The sequence below is a fragment of the Symphodus melops genome (assembly GCF_947650265.1).
Source record: "Symphodus melops genome assembly, chromosome: 6".
Taxonomy (NCBI): Eukaryota; Metazoa; Chordata; class Actinopteri; order Labriformes; family Labridae; genus Symphodus; species Symphodus melops.
Window position 1 is genome coordinate 17,995,525 of NC_136696.1, and position 19,589 is coordinate 18,015,113.

Below are 19,589 nucleotides of genomic sequence, written 5' to 3' on the forward strand. Positions count from 1 at the left end.
CATTTGCTTGCACTTAATTAGATTAGAAAATTGATGGTGAAAAAGTGACCTTAGGAAAGTTGCCTTAAAGGTATTTTAAGCTTTCCAGCTGCTTGAAATAACTTAGCATAACAACTGCAAAGGTACAGCTTTGCTGTTGCTACCTTAACAGCTACAGTAGCTGAGTGCTACCTTGACAGAATGAAATCCACCAATAAGCACCACTAGTTTAATGATTAACCTTTCAAATAGCATTTACTTAATTCCTGGAAGCTGCTTTTGTGATTACTTTCATCATACACAAGTAACTTTGATTTAGCATCTACAATGTTGAGAGCAAGAAAAGGAGCACATTACAAGTTGTAGCTGCTTATTTTATGAATTTATTTCCAAATGTAAACTTCACTATTTCATGCATACAAGTTATGACAACATACATTTTTCAACAATCTGTTATTTTTCATATTTGCATAGGACATAGTCACAATATATTGTCTAACATGTAAAAAATAATGCCATAAAAAGGTACAGCAGAGCGGCTAAGACCAGCACATTGAATGCATGTAGAGTCTAGGGAACTGTACAACTGTAATACTTGAATGTAGTGATTTTGGTTTGCTGAGGGAGAAAAAAAGAAACCTGAAGGTTAGAGTGAGGTCATTGGATGTACTGGCCAGAGCTGAGTCAAGAGTTATTTACAGATAAGATTATACTGGTGCTGTGAGTGGGGGGCAGCACCATGGAGTCACTACAACAGGCAACTGATGGTGATGGGCAGAGGAGAAACGCACAGAGGTATCAAGAGCGCAACATTACACTTAGGAGGTAAATACAGGACAAAACAGGTACAGGAAACCAAACCAAGAAGCTGGTGAGAGGCTCTCTGTCATCAAAGGGAGGTCATTCTTTTAACCGAAACAAACAAATCCTTGAAGAGCAAAAAAAAAAAAAAAAAATCCCAACGCTTGAGCGAGAAACCTTCTGTTATTGTGCAATGCTACAGTAAAGCGCGGCACAGTGACAGCTCAGTCAAGCAAGACCACCTGGTCAGTAAAGGATACACAGATATAGTCTATGCTGCATGTTCACTCAGACATTTTTGTTCTCTTTTTTTTTTCTCTCTAAGATACTTGTTTGCTCGTTTGATAAATGACGATTTTGTTCATTCAAGTTATCTTATACAAAATAACAAAAGTCGCTTATTGAGATGTAGAAAAAGGTCCATTTCAAGCACAACATCCATCGATCACAACCCAAACTTGACCAAGTTTAAGATTTACTGCAACATTCATCTTTCCCTTCAAAGCCTTTGGCAACAAATTGTCACTGTGGAGCGAAAAAGCTTCTTCTCAATCAACCTCTCTTATCATGGCTTCTTCTCAAACAATATACAAACCCTCAAAAGCCTAAAACATGCTCTGTATGCCCCTGACTTTTAAATTGTTTCTATTATATGATTAAATATTGCATGTTTGTAAGTAGTTGATTTGAATTGGCTTAGCCTCCAAAATGAGCCTAAAAAGAAAGGATAGATCAAACCTAGGAAAAGCTGACAATGAGAAACGTACCTTGTGCATAACTCACAACGTGTAAAAAAATAAAAAACTGTACAGTCAAGACAGACTTCTATTCATTAACTACAAAAATGCATCAGGTTGATGTAAGCAGCACAATTATAGCAAGTTCAATTTTCAATCCTTTGGAATGGTCGGGTGTTTTTTTTTTTTTTTTATCATTAAGATGTCAAAAAATACCTGTACTAAGCCATCATACATTACTTGAGTATTGTACAGCGAAAAGAAAGGAAGAAAATACATTAAATAACAAGAACCAATGAAAACAGAACTACACAATCAAAATGTTTACATAAAGCAAAAAAGAAATATTACTATACATTACATAAAAAAGATGTCACACGTTATAAAACTGTACAAGTTGTTTAAATGTCTGATAGTAGGTGTTTGAACCAAGTTTCCGTTATAGTTTTGGCACATAATTCCATCTGTCATGCTTGTACAATGAGATCAGTTATTGGATTTCAGTTGAGACGGTCGGATCAGTGATATATTCATAATTAATCCAACCTTTTTTTTTCCTTTTTTTAAAAAAAAAATAAGACTAATGTTAGTTCTTTGCACACTAGGCAACAATCAGTTCACTTTAAAGTATTTTTACAATTAGCAGAAAAAAAAGAAAGTAACTGTTAGCATTTTGTACAAACCTTGCATTTACATTGTTTAAAGAATTTTTTTAACAGATGTTGAAATCTGTCATCTCTCTGAGATCACACTCATTAAATTGGATTTTTAAAAAGCTGACATGGAGTTTTGAAGTAATTTACAGCAGACATCGTTCCACACATAGAAAAGGTTTAAACTAAGACAACGTGTGAAACTCAGTAAGGATGGTTTAAATATTAAACTTGTAACATAAAATAATATAAAATAGGGTTGTAATATTTCCTGGAAAGATTACTGTTTGAATTTACAAGGATGTGGAGAAGACCCTGACAACACGGGATGATTATATAAATTGTAGCCCAGTGTTTTTTTTTCTTTGTTTGTATTTTTTATTTTTACAGAAAAAAAGTATGTCTTCAAGTAGGGACAAATAAAAACCACCAATTTGTGCTACTCATCAAGCAAACATAAGCTACATGATGGATGTTGTGAAAAGATATGAAGGTACAACAAAAGTAAATTATTTCCAGAGGTATGATTTTAGAAAAAATATACAAACATTTCATATTAGACAAAAAAAGCAATATTTAAAATCATGACTACATTGCTAACTCACAATGCTGTGGTCTCTATTGTTTATGGAAAACTTTAAAAACAATCTAAATCATAAAGAAAAATGAATCAAACCATCTGAAAAAGTTATACAAAGAGGTCAAAAGTTTTCTTCTTATCCTGTCATCTACCCCCAATATAATCTTTCTGACTTGGAGGATTTTTTTTGGAAAACAGGCCAACTGGAATAGCCTGCATCCTGACATCAACAGTTTTAAGTGTTTCTGATTAAAGGGGTTTTTTTTTTTAAATACGGCGCCTTTACACAGACCGACAAAAACAGTCAACCATAATGCTGTCATAGCGTCCAAAGAGTTCCTGAAATGACCTGAAGACAATGGAAAATCAATGAAAAAAGGCCTTTCTCCATAAAGGCTCATAACCAATTGTTAATAAAAGCAAGTACAGTAAAAATGGACATGTATAAAACGGTGTTCAATGGCCTTTTGTGTTGACTTCTTCAAGTAGTTTTGGTACAGTGAGAGTAAAAGTTATGGGACACTGCCTGTGGAGTCCTTTATGTCACTGCTGCAGTCTGGGGGATTGATATTTTGGCCTGCTGTTTACACACGGTCACAGTGTGCTTCTTATCAGATGGTAGGAGTTTCCATTCGCCTACTGTAGTTCTATTGTCTCTAAAGGTTTAAGTGTTAAAAGAGGCGTTACACTGAAAAAAGATCCACAGTGCCCAGTGCTTAATAGCAGAAGACATTACTAGACCAAAGCAAGAGCCTTTCAGGGGAGGTGTTCCTGTGTTTCCAGTGTGGTGGGACACTGACCAGCAGTGAACACTAAGCACCCAGGAACCCCATGGGTGGGGAAGGGAAGAGGGGGCTGGCAGACATGTCTGTGCAGGAACTGCTGTTTCATTTATGTCCACAAACTGTCCCGTATCTGCTTTGCGGATGTTGACCCTGAGGTAAATGTGCAGATTATGGATTAAGAAGTTATTAATGAAACCCGCTTAATGAGCTTATAAGAAAGTTTCAACCACAGTCCAAAATTGACTGACAAAAAAGTGATGAATAACACCACGAAGAGTTGCTCAACAACAATCTGAGGAAGTTATTTTTTCATTCAAACATGGTCAATGTAAAACCCTCTTAGTGCTTCCTCGACTAAGCGCTGCTGATCGATGGCATTTAAAGTGTCATCCTGCAGCCTGGAAACTATTTGAACGTCTTGTGGAGCTTTAAGGAAACTACTGCATGGGATTCTACATAAGGGATGTTTTCTTTTTGGAGGATGTTTGTGACAGAGCTGATTCTTCACAGCTTTCAAGAGAGATGGCCGCTGTGTAGAAGGAGGGACAAGGACGGCCATTCATGACTTTCCACCTGCCAGACCGCCTCAAACAGCCTCAATGCTTCCAGGGAGAGGTTCTTATCATGCATGTAGTGTGAAGCACAGGACTGCAGAGGCAAGAGTGGGTCGAATTGTTGGTATTATGAAGCTAGCATGATGACAACAGTTTGGAGGGGTACATGAAGCCATTTCCGGCCACAGTGCTGAAGCATTCTGACAAAATGTATGTTTAAATGTAGGCATAACCCAAACCATTGGGGCTGGAGCAGTTTTGATAACGGTGCCTGTTTCCATGAAAGGTTTACTGTGCCTTTTGCCTGACTTATTGAGGCATGTGTGTCTAGAAAACACAAGTGAGTTTTCTCACGGGGACATCTGAGCTTCACAGGCAGGATGACATGAAGCTGGTGAGCACTGCACTTTGCTGATATGTTGGTTTTGGTTCACATGTTTTTACAACAGTTTAAAAAGCCCCCCCTTGCTGCGAGAGAGAAGTTTGAAAGCAGCTGGTTAAAAGCACATCGATTTGATTTTAGAGCTACATTTTCCTTGGCATTGTGAAATGTGATTCTCAGTCGAGAATTATTTTTCCCTGCGCTTCGGATGGACTGAGGTTATTACCACCCACATTGCTAGCCTTTTCCTAGGTAGTATTGTTGATTACACACTTGTTTTGTCCCTACAGGTTGGAGCAACCTGCTAATTACAGCCACTTTTCTGCTCACAGTTTCTACAGTTGGAGCAAGAAAAAAGAAGGAGATGAAGGAGTCTGAGCCCAAGTGTCTCCTCCTCTGTGCTGCTTGGCTCGTGATAAACCTCTCCTCTTTTATCAGGAGCTTTCCTGTCTTGCCTGTCTGTCACAGATAGACGCTTTGTTCATACAGTTCTACAGCACAAGCTCTGCTCAACATTCTGGCCTAGATTTGACCTCAAAGTTAGGCAACCTTATGCAATTCGGCTGGCTCTGAGCTCTGCTGATCTTTCACAGGACAGGTAGAACCTGTCGGGGGAGGGAGGACTCCCCGGGAATGGCATGTTAGCACTCCTCTTGCAGGCTGTGAATGACTTTGTGTGGGATGCAGCTGTTTCCTCAAGGAAGGCCACAAAAGACAGTACAGGGAGGGAAGTCAGCGGGCTGTCTGGCTCTACCTGTGATACTGCCACCTACCAGCCTCAGGCCTCTGTAAAGGGCGGCTTATGAGACTGAATAGAAAGCTTTCATTCACATCTGTCTTTGGTACTTTTTCCTATGTGCTTCAGAGATGGATAAATGTTGTCTCAGCTATAGTCCCTTTGTGTATTTTGTGTGAAATACTAGCTGATGAGTCAGTGCTTTTTTTAAAAGCATGAAAAGCTGCTTTGAAACTTGACTGTCTCTTTAAAGGGTCTAAATATTCTTTGAATAAGTGTAATTTTAAAAACTGTTACCCAATATGATCCCAATCCTCCCACAAAGTAGATTTATACAGTATAAACTGTGCACCACTGTTTAATGAAACACATATTTAACCCAGTGTTACTGCAACTGAATATTTCAGCTTGCAGGGGGGAAACAAATGTATTTTGCTTACTAAAGGTGCAAGTTTTGGGGATCTGCTTCTTAAACAGCAATTATTTAACACATGAACCCAAACAACACAAAGTAGAACATGAAATATGCATTCTGGGTATGACTGACTGTATGAATGTAGATCGACTTTCCTTAAACGTGAAAACCAACAAAAAAAACAAAGAGTGCAAATTGTGTTGAGCGTAAGGCTGCTATATATGTACTTTATGTTTCTCTCCTCCGTGTTCATTCTTCTTCAAGCTAACAAGGCCATCCCTGAGAAGGGTGTAAAATTCAACCCCTTGTTGAATTTCCGAGTAAAGTGATGAGTATATTGTGCAGTCAATGTAAGTACTGTTAAAGTACTGTGGTATTACAGAAATAGCAACTGTCTTCAATCCTGAGGTGTGTGTGTGTGTGTGTCCCCCTTCTCACCCGTTCAAACAAGAAGAAAAAAAAAGAAAAAAAGCCATTTTTAAAGACTTGTCAGGGTGTCTGTTTTTTTTCTTCTAAACCTTGTTTAGTGGACTGCAAACATACATTGGACAACTAGCCATGATCAGAAGCTAAAAAAATACAGACATATGGTACAGAATGTAAATATTGCCATCTGGGAAAGGCATTACCTTCTTTTAGGATCGCACAAGTAATTGCACTACAATAAGCAGTTATGTACAGTATGGTACACCACAGCAAGCGCAGGCAGAGCAAAGGGAGGAGGGCTGCTGACAACTGTGCAACAAAAGTGTTATGACAAAAACACAGGCCTCCCAGGTCAGGGGCAGAAAGTGCGACTGGGTTTCAGTTTAAGGCGAGTTGGCGGGGCTGAGGGTGGGGCTGAGGGTGGGGCTGGAGGCGTCCGAGCGGCTGTAGTCGCTGAGGGAGCTGGGACGATTGATACTGCCGCCACTGCTGCCGTGGGGCCTCTTCAGCATGCCTGGCTGAAAATCTGAGTGGCGCCGAGCATGCTTCATCAGGTGGTCGCTTCGCATAAAGCGCTTGTCACAGAGCGGGCATCCAAACTTCTTCTCTCCTGTGTGGGTGCGATAGTGGCGGGCCAGCTCATCGGAACGGGCAAACTTCTTACTGCAGTCAGGCCAGGTACACGGGAAAGGCCGTTCTCCTGTAACACACAAAGGGACGGTGAGAAGATCATCAAACATGTACAAACAATATCCCTTCATTTTAGACAACTTTTACTTACTGCAGGGCATGCAGGTTGGACACACAGCAGCACCCCTTGATTTTCATTAGTCTTAGTGGGGCTACTATGCAATATCCAAACAACATACTGTACAAAAGTCAAAAACGAATGCAGCAACAGAAAAGTATTGCAACTTAAATACAATACATTTCACATGCTGCAAAATGACCAAAGTCAGACACACAAATCCTGAGAAAAAATAAAGTTGTTTTAAAAGAAATGTACAGCTTGAGAAGAAGTAAAAGAGAAGTTGAGTCTTATTGGATAAATATTATAACAACCTGAGACATCTTTGAAACAATGTATAATAAAATCAGAAAGAATAGAGTAAGCAAGCCATGGTACTTATGGTAAATCATCGAAAAATGTGGGCTGAGCACGAGAAGTAGACGCAGCTTAATTATCTTTGCTCCAGATGCTAATCACACTCATAATGGTTACCCAGCCCATTTTCCAACATGCAACTATCTGTGACTCGGCACATGGGAAAATTACACCCTTCCCCCTTCCATCAGGCAATAAAAGTGGGCTTTGACACAAATCTACTCAAAGCCAGATGGTTCTATATATCTTGTGGTATCCTTCTATTCTGATGTGGAAACAGTGTGCACGAAGCTTGAACGCTGCTTTCTGCATCCGCCGGCCACAATGTCTAATACTGTATTCAATTTTACTTCCATTTCAGTGAGTTTCTGCCTGACAATAGCCACATCCAGCTTCTAATTTTACCAGCGTGACATTGCAGCGCTATAGAGAAGGGCAGGATTGACTCCTTTAAAGCTTTGTTTCTTACCTGAGAATATGAAATATCAATCAACTTGAGTAATATGCAGAGGATTTGGGGAATAGATGATAAGATGTGTGAGTGTTTCTGTGTGGCATGACAAATGAGAACATAAGACCAGGAAATGCTTTCTTTGTTCTGTGCCTTCCCTCAGGGACACAATGGAAACAGTGGCGTTCAGCATCAAACACTCACACGCTACCTGATGCCAGTGAGTCTCAAAAAACAAGAACCCAGTGCACTACTAGTCTGTGTCCCTCCCCCCATATACTGAATGGTTACAAAACATGCAGACAGACAGAGCAAGTCTAGACAGCCCAGTCTGTGTTCCTGCCTCTGACGCCTCACCTCAGCCCAAGCCCTGCCCACAACTGTTCCTGCGGGCCCCTACAGGGCTCAGAGTAAGTAAATTCTGTAACTGACATTGAGACATTTGCATTCAAGTCTAGAGACTTTCTTTCCAAAATATATCCACACTGTTCTTCTTACACAAACAAACAAAACAAAAAATCACTTGCTCTGTACGTTGTTCAAGTTATGAACATGAGAAGGCTGGGTTTGTCTGAACCTGTTTACATCCTGGATTACACCCAGGATAAAAAGACACAGTTTAGCTTTCATGACACTACACCTATTGATAGACTCCTGATTATTATTAGAGACCCCTGATAAGCAAATGTCATAAATCATAGAAGCTAGTGGAAAAAAAAAACTGTGCTGCATCCTGGCCCTTAAAATTAGTTAATGGCTAAAAAGTACAGCTTAGCTGTGCATGCTGCTTAAGGCTCAATAGCCATTGTAACGGATCCAACAACATTAATATTTAACCAGACATCAGAGAGCCAGGCTGAGATATCCAGTCTTACTGCCCTGATACAGTAATGCAGTCATAGAGGAAGCATCAGGTATCCAACTGCAACTCACAGAGACACAGCAAATTATTTAGAGCTCTGTTGTGGCTTTTGGCATTCAGGTCAAAAATATGAAAATGGCTTAAAATTGGTATAATGTCAGCTTTAAAAGCCCCATAAAGAAATACAATGCTCTATTTATCATTTTGGGTTTTTCCCATGGTTCCAGTCAAACAGTTGTTTAGAGAATTAATACTTTGATCTGGAGTGGAAAGAAAGATAAGGGCTATCACCCTGCATTGTAGGACAATGTCCCTCCGTGAGATATTGCAGGACACTGCAGCTGATATTCAGCATAACAGTGTATGAAGAGGGCTGCTTCAAGCTACTCTCTTATACCCTACTCTCATTCCCATCCAGCTCCAGTTCTGTCACAGCAGGGGGTCTGTGCCGCTCATGACGCCAGGCCTTACCGATTGGTTCTCCGATCTCTGGCAGCATCCACATCAAGGGTGTGGTTTTTCTTTCTCAGAATGTGTCAGTTGCAAAGGGCCAGGGGGTGTAATGAGGGAAGCTTTTCCCCAAACGAACACAGTGACCCAGTTACCCGGTAAGTGAGTTACATCAGGCTCACAAACTGTACCTCTACTAAGCACTAGTGTCCCCCCTCCAAGGAAATGTGATTATGTCACAGGTACACCTGTTATATAACTGTTCTCTCTGGGGCCACTGGGTCAGTAAATAAACAGCTCATCTCTTCTCCTCTAACCCATCCTTCTCTCATTCATTCTGAAGAAGTTTGGTTCCTCACTTTCTGCAGGAATGGTTAATGTAATCTGAGTTGCTCTCGCGGGTGTAAGAGATGCTGTCGACAAAGGCAGATCAAATCTCCTTTTTGACGTGAGCAGCAGCTCAGGAACTTGGTCACCTGCTCCAGCTTTCAGTATTTCAAGCAAGAGTAGATAACATTCCTAGTGTGTCCTCAGGCAAGGTCCAAATTCACACAGTGTAATGTTGAAGTCTGCATGTCAGCCTTCCATGAGAGAGCTAGAGTAAATAGCTCGTCAGAGTCAGGAGGGTTCTTGTGTTCTTGTGCTTGCGCAGTGAGAACCAGAACAGGAAATATAGTTTACAGAGCTCAGAACTAAATCAAAATGCATGGAAATGTACAAGGACCGAGAATGAAAGGTAAACCTGAAGTCACACAGCAGACCACAGCTTATTGAAGTTAAAGCTGTACTTTACTTCAGCAGCACAGTCTGCTTGGCAACATGAAATGAGCGTATCACCACTAGCTCAAGTGGTAGAGCTCAGCACCATCTTGTAATTTAGTTTCATGTTTACAACAGACTATGACCTGTAACCAACCAGGAGCCGGCAGACAACCATTCATTGGATTTAAGATAATACAAAAATGACCGCCCTCATCAGAGTGAACCCAAGCATACCCTGCCTCTCTCTGTGCACGCAACCTTACATCATTCCAAGATGACATAAATACTAACATGTGAGTTAAATACACTAAATATACACTGAGACTACTGCTGCTCCATTTTCCATTGTTCTCAGAGCATTATATAGAGACTTCGCTTGTGCAAAGATTAGAACAAAGGCTAACAAAGGTCTGTGGTTTGAAAAAGGAAAACAAGGCGCAGCTTTATTGGAAACACATCTTGGGTCATAGAAATAGTTTATTTGGGCCTACAGAAAAATGAACAAAATGTGAAAGATGACTAATTACTAAGAAAATCCATTATCTATGAAGCTCTCTTCAGTATATTCTCAATGGCAACCATTTTCCTTTGATGTCACATTAAGGGTGGGAAGATCAATACAATTTGATAAATTCAAAATAAAAGAGCATATTAACCTGATTAAGACAACTAATAATGTTAGCATACAACCATTTAGCTAGTGTTACATGAAGTGAGGAAGAAACATTTCCTGTTGTATTGTGAAACACTCCCAAAGCAATATTAGATTTCAGCAAATTCCTGCATGAATTGATGTTTGCCTTCAAACATGGCCAGATTTCCGTACAGATTGTAACATTTTACTGACTTTGTTGTTGCTTACAATCATTAAAACATTAAATGATACCCTTATTCAGTTATTAATTATGATACTTAAGATTGGGAACCCAGCACATTTGAGCTCCTATTTTTGAAAGTGGCGTCAGACATAAAGGGTTGGCATGTGATCAATTCAGTGTTAGAATAAGTCGTCCGTGCCTGAGCAATAAATAACCGTTGGGTGGGTCAGGTGTTAATGATGAGGACTAGCCTCCTCGGCTTGTCACGAGAAATATCTGAAAACAAGACACATTTGAGGTATGTTGTTGTTGAACAGAATACCATCCCTTGTTGACCTATAGTGGTCAGGTTTTAAACAATAGTAGTAGCCTAGCTCCTAGCAGGAGATGCACTCCTGTAATGCATTTCAATCTGACAAGCTGTGTGTACTAACCGTAACTCATTCCCCTTGGTCTGAACTGCAAAGAGCTATTGACATTCCACCAAAGATGTGCAGAGGGGTCTAGTGTGACCGTGTGTGATTCCTGCACACATCATACATTACTCCACTCCCTTAACTCTTTAAGGGCAACGCAGGCAAGCTATCCCTGCATTGACTAGATCATCAGATTTTGTTCAATTAGTGAGAGTGGGCACTCTGTTTTGGCCTTGAGTGCTTGTGAAGCCTTTGTGTGTTGCAGGCAGTCTCCTTATCTTTTAAATGTCTGGTTAACTAATAACATACAAACAGCTGCAGCTGTTAATGGCTGTTAAGAGATGGTCTGCAAAAAGCAGGTGGGATCATCAGCCACGACTCTCACTTGCAGTACAATGCCAGCTCATTTCACTGACGGAGTTTGACACTACAGCTCATATGAGACAGACCTGCTTACAAAACAGAGCCAAAAAAAGACCTAGCCCAGCTAAATCCTGAGAGGCCTCAGTACACTGAGATAAAAGAAGAAACAAGCCGATCACACCAGCTGTCCAATAACGTACCTGATACTGTTATGTAGGAGAGAAAAAAAACAAACGTTCATGTCTCACATTAAATCGTTATGCCCCTCTTCCTCAAAAACCACACAAAATAGTCTTGTTTCTGAGAGCCACACCCGTGTGTCATGGTCTGCCACAGTCTGATTTATCATGCAGGGAGAGGGGACACACCTTGCATACCGTAGGGAGCATAAACAGCCAAGCTGGAGACAAAACACTCCCTCTCACATTAGCTCCACAGTAATTTTAAGCAATTTCTCTCTTATTCAAGCTAAACCGGAGTCCACATCTCAGTTGGGACCCGGTAAGTGCCGGGTGACAGGGGTGTTGTTCCCTGCTGCAGAGGTCACAGCCCTTCAAACGTTAATCAGATTAGCTGCAGATGTAGCTGAATAAATGACCTACATCAATGGAGGGCATTGACTGTGAATATCCTGGTAACTAACCCCACCCCCACCCTGCTGCACTGTATATTCTCTGTCTTTGTGCAGTAGATCCCTTACTTGCATGCAAGATGTGGCTGGTGGTTTTCGAACAGTGGAGGTGAAAATATGCACAGTGTTCCACAGGTCTGTATCCCTCTCTTCCTGACACGGGTAATCAATACCACGCCTCAAGCCGTGGCCGTGGCTCTGCCTTGCAACACAACACGCTTGAGCACCTATTTTGCTTTGCAAGCTGGAGCAGGGTTAGAGGGGCAGGTGGGGAATAGACAGAGCAGCTTTTATAGAACTACTCTAGAGCTAACTAAAGAATACATGAGCCTTTGGGCCACTGAAAGACAGACAGCCAAAGAACTACCTGACAGGGGCCTTTCCATATTCAACATACATGCTTGGCTGCTTAATCACAGTTAAATCTAGTATTTGTTTCAACATTAGGGAGGACCCATCCTGCTGTCAGATTTACATTAACATATGTAGCAAAGCATATGCACAGCATGTGTGTACCAACACATGCTTTGAAGATGTCTACAGTAACACTGCATCAGAGGATTAGAAAAGACAAGATGGTCGCTCCACTTTGGTTTTACAAACATCCTGCGCATACAGAAGGCTTATCTAATACCTTGTTACGATTGAACACATTTTGCCTGCTTTAAATGGGCTTCTCAGGTTTTATCTAGAACAGCTTCTTTTAAATGGCTCTTACAGCGTAAACTTTTTTAATAGGAAATTACAAAAACAGATCCACAGCTATGTTGCTGGATCAAATTTAGCATGCTAACATGTTTGCAATGACAACTTAACATGCTAACATTAAACGTGTTACATTAAACGTGGTATAGGCTACATGTGTAGCCTATACCGATTACCATCTCAGTCTAGAGTGTTATTAACTTTTCTTATTAGAAAAGTTAGAATGGTTTCAGTAAGCTAATAACAATTTATACTATATCAACAATGGGGACATTTGTCTATGTTATCCCACTCAAAATGGAAAGCTTGCTGGTATTATGTTGTACCATGTGTTCCACAATTTCAGGTAAAAATATCACATGTCATATCCAGTTAGAAACATAAACATATAGCTACTGGTAGCAATAAACAGGAGGTTATGCAATCTAGGCTGTTAGTTTTCAGCCACCTCATAGATAACCATAATATTAGCTTGTAAGTGGCTGCATGATAAGAATATACTTGGTCTGGTTTAGGCTTTATGTGTTATCAAATATATTTGTTTAACCTGATGGATGACTTGAGATCTTTCACGATTGTCACTGTTCTGTTCTTGAAGAGAATTAGTGCTGCAGACATGTTGCTCAAAAATGTTAACCATATAGTGACACAATATTGCAAGGTCTAAGGATCATAATCATAACAAGTCATTAGGCTTGACCACTGAGAATGCAACTACTAGATGTTGGCTTATTTTAGAATAAAAGACAAAACTGAACTCATGTTTGACTAGAGGAGAATCAGGAGATCTAAAGTCAAACATCCTGTGTGGACTTTTCATACTTTTTCCTGGCAAGCCATCCACTAATTGTTATTGTTACTAATTGATATTTCAGTCCAGATTAAAGTATTGGACTATTCCAACAGACAAAACAACAGCATGGTTAAAACATTACATTTGCAGTGTTACTAGAATTTGGTTAACATGTAAATTGTCATTGTTATTGGGATGGTGGAAACTCTGCCATGTGGCAGGAGTGACCTTTTGTGCCCAATTAGAACTTTATCCTTTGCTGTGCCAAGGTCAGGCTCAGGCAGGAGCAGGGAAACCCCATCTCCGCCCTGCTACCTCATCACTGCCACTAGTCACACAGGAACACTGGGCACTCTGTGCTGCAGTGCTGCCAAATATAAAACCACTGGCAGAGAAGCAGTATATATAATAGGTGACTACTGCTACTTTTTCCATGTGGAATTTGGGATAATTTTAAGTTTCATTAACCACAGTTATTTGGCTGAAACTAGAAAGCTTGCATGAATAACTAGGTCTCTGTGGTGGATGAACTGTGCTGCCAGGTGGTGCCAGTTATTTTTTAGGACGTGGATTTGCAACCATCTCCTAGTATGAGAGGTACCCCCAGCAGAACACAAAAGAGGTCTGAACAAAACCTCAAACCAACTGTAAAATATGTTGTTAGGCTCTTTGTCTTTGAGAAACATTGACCCTGTTCCTCCCTGTGATTCTAAATGGTTTTCAAATAGGTCTCACACACTGACAAGATGGCCTTTTGTGAGGCCCAGCTGTGGGGGGCACAGAAGGCCCAGGCTGTTCTTTCTGAAGAAGACATGACTTATAATGAGCTTGTCAGGGGCCATCTCTGCTTTGGATATGGCAGTGTGCATGACATGACCAGAGCAGAGTAATGAGGCTTCCCAGAGAACACCATGTACTCTACGTACACCGGAAACCTCTCAGAAAGTGGGTCTTCATTGTTGAAGCCTGTTATGCTACTTAGGACTAAGAGTTAAAAAAACAGTGAATGAAAAATACAAAAAAAGAATGCCGAGTTAGACTTAAAAAGTTTAACTTATCTGCCCTTCATCTTTTTTTATTTAGAACACTGTTCATCTGCACATCTGTGTTACATGACTGCATTTTCCAAAAATCATGTGTCTGATTAGAGCCCACCTTCCACAAAGGAGATTCGTCAAAACTATAGCAGATTCCTTAACATCCGCCTCAATGCCGTATAACTTATTTCAATTCAGCAAGTATTCTGCAACACCCTTGTGTCTTACACCATGTTTCACCAACAACTGTGTGAAAAATACCTAAAACAAATACTTTAAATATAGTGTCCTAACCTAACCTGTACCACATGCACCTTATCCATGGAATGTTTAGAGTTTCCATTAAATTTAATGTCCACTCTAAGAATGTAAAGGAGGTGGTGCCTACTTCGGAAGTAGCTAGACATAATATATAAATGTAAACAAAGTATTTTCTGCATATTGATGAATGTTTTAGTTATTAAATTGTTGGCCTACATTTCAGAGTTAAATTCCAATGATGTCTGGAGCATTTATCAATCAATCAAAGTTTATTTCTATAGTACATTTAAATTAACCTTGGTTGACCAAAGTGCTGTACAGGCAAAAATCACACTATAAAAACAGTAAAAATAATAAAAAAATACATTAATTTAGATATCTGGTCATAAAAATTGTTAAAAGTACATGCGATGGGGTCTGTACTGAAATCCACCTTTTTTATAAGGGAGCAGCAGCAAGAGAGATTATGAAACCTAAACAAATTGAACCAAACAAACATTATGGCAAAGGTTATTTACAAACTCATGAGATTTAACCCTTGCAATGTTTTCAAAGTTTGCAAAAGACAGTACACTTTATTCTGATTCTGGATTAAACTAAACATCACCCATTTTCTAAGAGATAAAGGTTAATTGCTGAAATATATTTATACAATTAAATTACCCACAATTGACTCTTGAATGGCACATAAAAACATGTTGATGCCTCTCATGGGGGAAGAACACTGGTTGAACTTCATATCAAACTATTAAAAGGTTTGATATTGCATACATGGCATGAGAAATACAACATAGTTTTAGCTCCTCTGCACTGCAGAATCCCACACACAGGGATTGCAAAAGCTGGGATGATGACGCATGGGCGTTACAGAAGTCAAGTGAGGACACTGTGTCCCTGGCTCTTTGTTTGGTGTCTATAACAGTGTTTCCCCCCTCAATTAGACAGTGGTGTTTGGCTGGGACTGACTGGGCTGGAATCCATTCTCTCCTGACTCTACTAGTAGGGGCTGAAGGGAAGCACACAGCAAGAGTCTGGCTGTATGAAAGCACTGCAAGGTTGGCTGAGGCAGCCGAGATAAACTCAGATGACCCACATTCTGGGACTATCCAATCAAATAAGCAGAAGGAGCCATTTTTATCGGAATTTATGGGACACAAACCAATCATAGAGCCAGACACCAAAGCATATCCAAACAGAAAGGCAGGCAAGGAAATGCTTAATAGGCAAAGAGACTAAGGCAGGATAATACGGAGCAATAATAGTGCACACTAAAAACACATGGTCAGGGCTGAGGGAAGCACACTGTGTGCTCTCTGAGGGTTGTGCTGAAAGTTTGGCTGAGGCAAGGCAGCTGAACTGAGATGACTCAGATTCCATGACTAACCAATGAAATAATCAGAAACTGTCCTTATTATCAGAAATTAAAGGACACAGCCCAATCACAAAGTCAGACAACAGAGTGTATTCCAAAAAAAGAAACAAAGAGACAAAGGTACAGCTGATAGACTAAATTAATTCTGCACAAAATACACATTGCAGTATGCACACATGTAATTACCTTTATGAGATTATTTGAATAATGATAGTGGAGAATGAAGGACATATTAGGCTTTGTCTCTCAGACTGTTTATGACAAACCCTGCAGTCAACAAATAGCTGTAGCTGGTCAGACAAAAGGAAGTGTGAACTTAACTCTTTATAAGGGTTTCTGACAAAGGACTAAACATGAGAAAACTAATAAAGACATCTTCTCTGTCTACAAGGAAAATTAAATTATAACAAATATAGTATTTCATAGACATGACAACCAGAATATCTTATTCAGAGCACACCTTATGGAAGCCTTACGAGTATGTACTCTTGAAGGTGTCATAGATTGAAATAAAGACAAATAAGGGATGTTTTGAGCAAACAATTTGTGTCCCCTGAAATCACATGTTCTGTTTTCTGCAAAACGTTTATGAATAATTTCATTTCTATATTTCTGTTGGTCTATGTGTTAGTGAAGATATCACAAGACGTTTCTAGAGTGATCCAGAAAAAATATGTTTTTGTTTCTGCTGTGTGTGTGTATGTGAAGAATGGAAGATAGAGGCGGGAGGGGTGCTGTGAGCTGCAGTCTACAGAGCAGAGAGGAAGGAGAGGCTCCTCAGTCGAGGCTCAACTAGCTGAGTCTGTTGCTGGCCAGATCAGCTGGCAGTACGTCTAGCGGGGGTGTGGCACATCACAACAAAGGGCTTTGGGCAGACAGGGGACTGCACAGCTCTTATCAACCCCCCAATTTGAGTCGATCTACATCTTTTCCTCCTCTTTTTGTAGCCCATCCTGAGGAATGCAAAGAGCAAACATGGAGGTATGGCGAGAGAGACAATCGTAACGCACCGCTGATCTGGAGCGCGCTTGAAAGCGCTTCGCTCTGCATTGTGACGGTACACGGATCTTGTAGCCGAAACTTTTTGCATGTCAATGTTAGTGCATTACTTCGATCAGTCTGCGATGCACACTCAAGGTGTTGTTGAACGATTTAAAATGATTTAAATCCTTAATGTTATTGTATGCGTGGAAAAAGATCTTTGTTACTCAATACTGTGGGAATTTGCTCTCCACTTGCACTGCAGTGTCTATCTTTAAGCCCACACACAGTCCAATGCAGGAGAGGGGGGTGCGAGAGGAAAGCAGCGACAAAGCTCACGGACTTAAGTGGGAGTGGCACTATTTTCGACTCCCTCCCTCCACCTAAAGGAAAAGGACATCTCTCAAAGTTCACAGAACTTAGAAGATCATTCAAATAAACAAACTTTGCACCAAATATGACCTTAAATGCCAAATAATCCCTTTTAGAATGCAGTGCATACTTATACACATGACTCGATGGCACAGGAGTCACCCCCTCCTCTGTTCAGATCTTTATTTCAATGTATGCGTGAAAGAAACCGCACTTCTTCTCCTCGATGTTCTTAGTTTAAAAACAAAAATCTTATCTCTGGATGGCAACACAAGTCATGTTTCAAACAATAAACATTTGCATCCAATAAAACTGACCTGTGTGTGTCCTTAGGTGGGCTTTGAGGTGGGATGATTTTCCATAAACTTTTTCACAACCTGAATAGTGGCATTTGTGCTTTTTCTGAGGTGATTCCTGCTCAGTTCGACCTCGCGTTCTTTTGCCTCTTTGTTTGAGCGAAGGATCGGAGATTGTGGTAGGTGTGGCAGAGTTTCCATCATCTGTTAGGTCCGGCATGCTCTCATCCTTTTTTGCCTGCTCGGCAACATTGTTAGGAGTCTGTTGGTTAAAATCCGCCAGAATCCGCGCCACAACAAAAAGAGACGAGTTATCTTTCACCAAAGGCTCTTTGATTTCCTCCCCGTTCTTGGAGGAGGACGGGATTTCTGGTTTAATCTCCCTATTCCCTTTAGGCGCGTGGACAATTGCACGACTGGACATTGAAACAAGGCACTCTGCAGCAAAGTGATCCATTTTGTCTTTGAAACAGCCCCCTCTGCTCCTTAATGACATTCAAAAAAGAAAATCAAATGATGGCGTATGAGGAAAAAGTAGTTGTTCCGTGTTTCCCTTTGTGTGCGAGGAGAGGAGGAGGTGGTTCTCATCTGAGAGAACTGACTTTATGATCTTACCCGGCTTCCCAATATCATGAACATCCTGTGAGAGAAACGCCTCGGATAAAAACGCAGACAAGCCCCCTCAGACGCACAGAAAGAGGCTATTGGGGAAAAAAAAGAAACTGTCTTTGTTTAGTGCGCTGGTAACAGGACCTCTTCAAACTTGGATGTGTTAACTCCCATCTCGGCTCCAAACACTCTCCAGCATAGTGAGTGTGTCTCCTGAGCGCCTGTTCCTGCTGGTTGTATCCATGCTGGGGGCGTGTCGACCGGCAGTGCTCGGCAGCATCGTCAGACCAGCCTCTTATTCATTGGGTGCTGCGTGTCCTCTAATGCACCCAACAAGCCGAGTTACTTGGAAGTTTTACCACAGGTTGCCTCTATGCATTCAGATGATGTGTCTCACATGCGACACATGATGTACAGCAAAGACCTTTAGAAGGACTTGGCTCCATGCGATTATAGAAATTGCATATAGGCGGCTGGACGGGGAGGGGGCGGAACATTGTGTTCTGCAGCATTCTGCCCTGCTGCATGAGCAACAATATAGGCTAGTTCATTTTGTAAAATAAAGAAAAGATATGCTTACAAATAAATTACAAAAAAACCCCAATACAGGTGTTTATTAAAACATAATCACTAATCCAATCTTTAATGGGGAAATGATAAACCTCAAGTGTTACAAAAATAACTCTTTTACTAGGCAAGATTGTCTTTTTCTCCATGTAGGCTGCACTTCATCATCAGTCACACGTCCCTGATACTTTGAACATTATTGTGTCACCTTCTTGGAGTGATCAGCACATTCGAGGGCTTCTGGCCAAAAAGTCCTCGGCCAGTAGACAGAGAGCTCAAACGCTTCAAACTGCCAAATTATTGGCTTAGCCTGCTGAGATTCCACACAGGCACAGTCCTTCTTCTCCATCACAGCCTCTCAAAGGCATTTAATTACTAGTCAAAGAAAGATTGTGTAAACAGGACACATTATAAATGATAACACTTGGTTAAATTCCTGTGCAAGCTCATCACTGTGTTGCAGTCTTACCACAGTGAACAGTTTTGTTTTGTAATGCCTCATTATTTTCAAAGCACACATGAGTATAAGAAGACCAAAATGGAAAAGTTATGTCATACTTCCATCATGTTATTGAAAACTAAGTATAACATACAATAAAAAAAAACATATATTCAGTTTGGTATCCCATGGGCCCATGTCGAATGAAATATTCTCAAAGTTACATCCTCATTCGGTACTTCTTTTTTATC

The 19,589-nt window shown here is 40.6% G+C and overlaps 1 protein-coding gene across 1 annotated transcript; it reads right to left on the minus strand.

Annotated features, from left to right (window-relative positions):
- Positions 1–339: 339 nt before the first annotated feature.
- klf13 (Kruppel like factor 13) lies at positions 340–18,589 on the minus strand. The gene is made up of 2 exons (XM_079346076.1): positions 17,745–18,589; positions 340–6,748 (listed from the first exon to the last, which is right to left on the minus strand). Exons 1-2 carry the CDS (start codon positions 18,217–18,219, stop codon positions 6,432–6,434), a joined length of 792 nt encoding a protein of 263 aa, XP_079202202.1. The 5' UTR covers positions 18,220–18,589; the 3' UTR covers positions 340–6,431.
- Positions 18,590–19,589: the final 1,000 nt, after the last annotated feature.

Coding starts and splice junctions, on each gene's coding strand:
- klf13 (XM_079346076.1), bottom strand. CDS start 18,219: ATGTCATTAAGGAGCAGAGGGGGCTGTTTCAAAGACAAAATGGATCAC. Junction 6,749..17,744: donor CCACCTAAGGACACACACAG/GTCAGTTTTATT, acceptor TGTGTGTTACAG/GAGAACGGCCTTTCCCGTGT.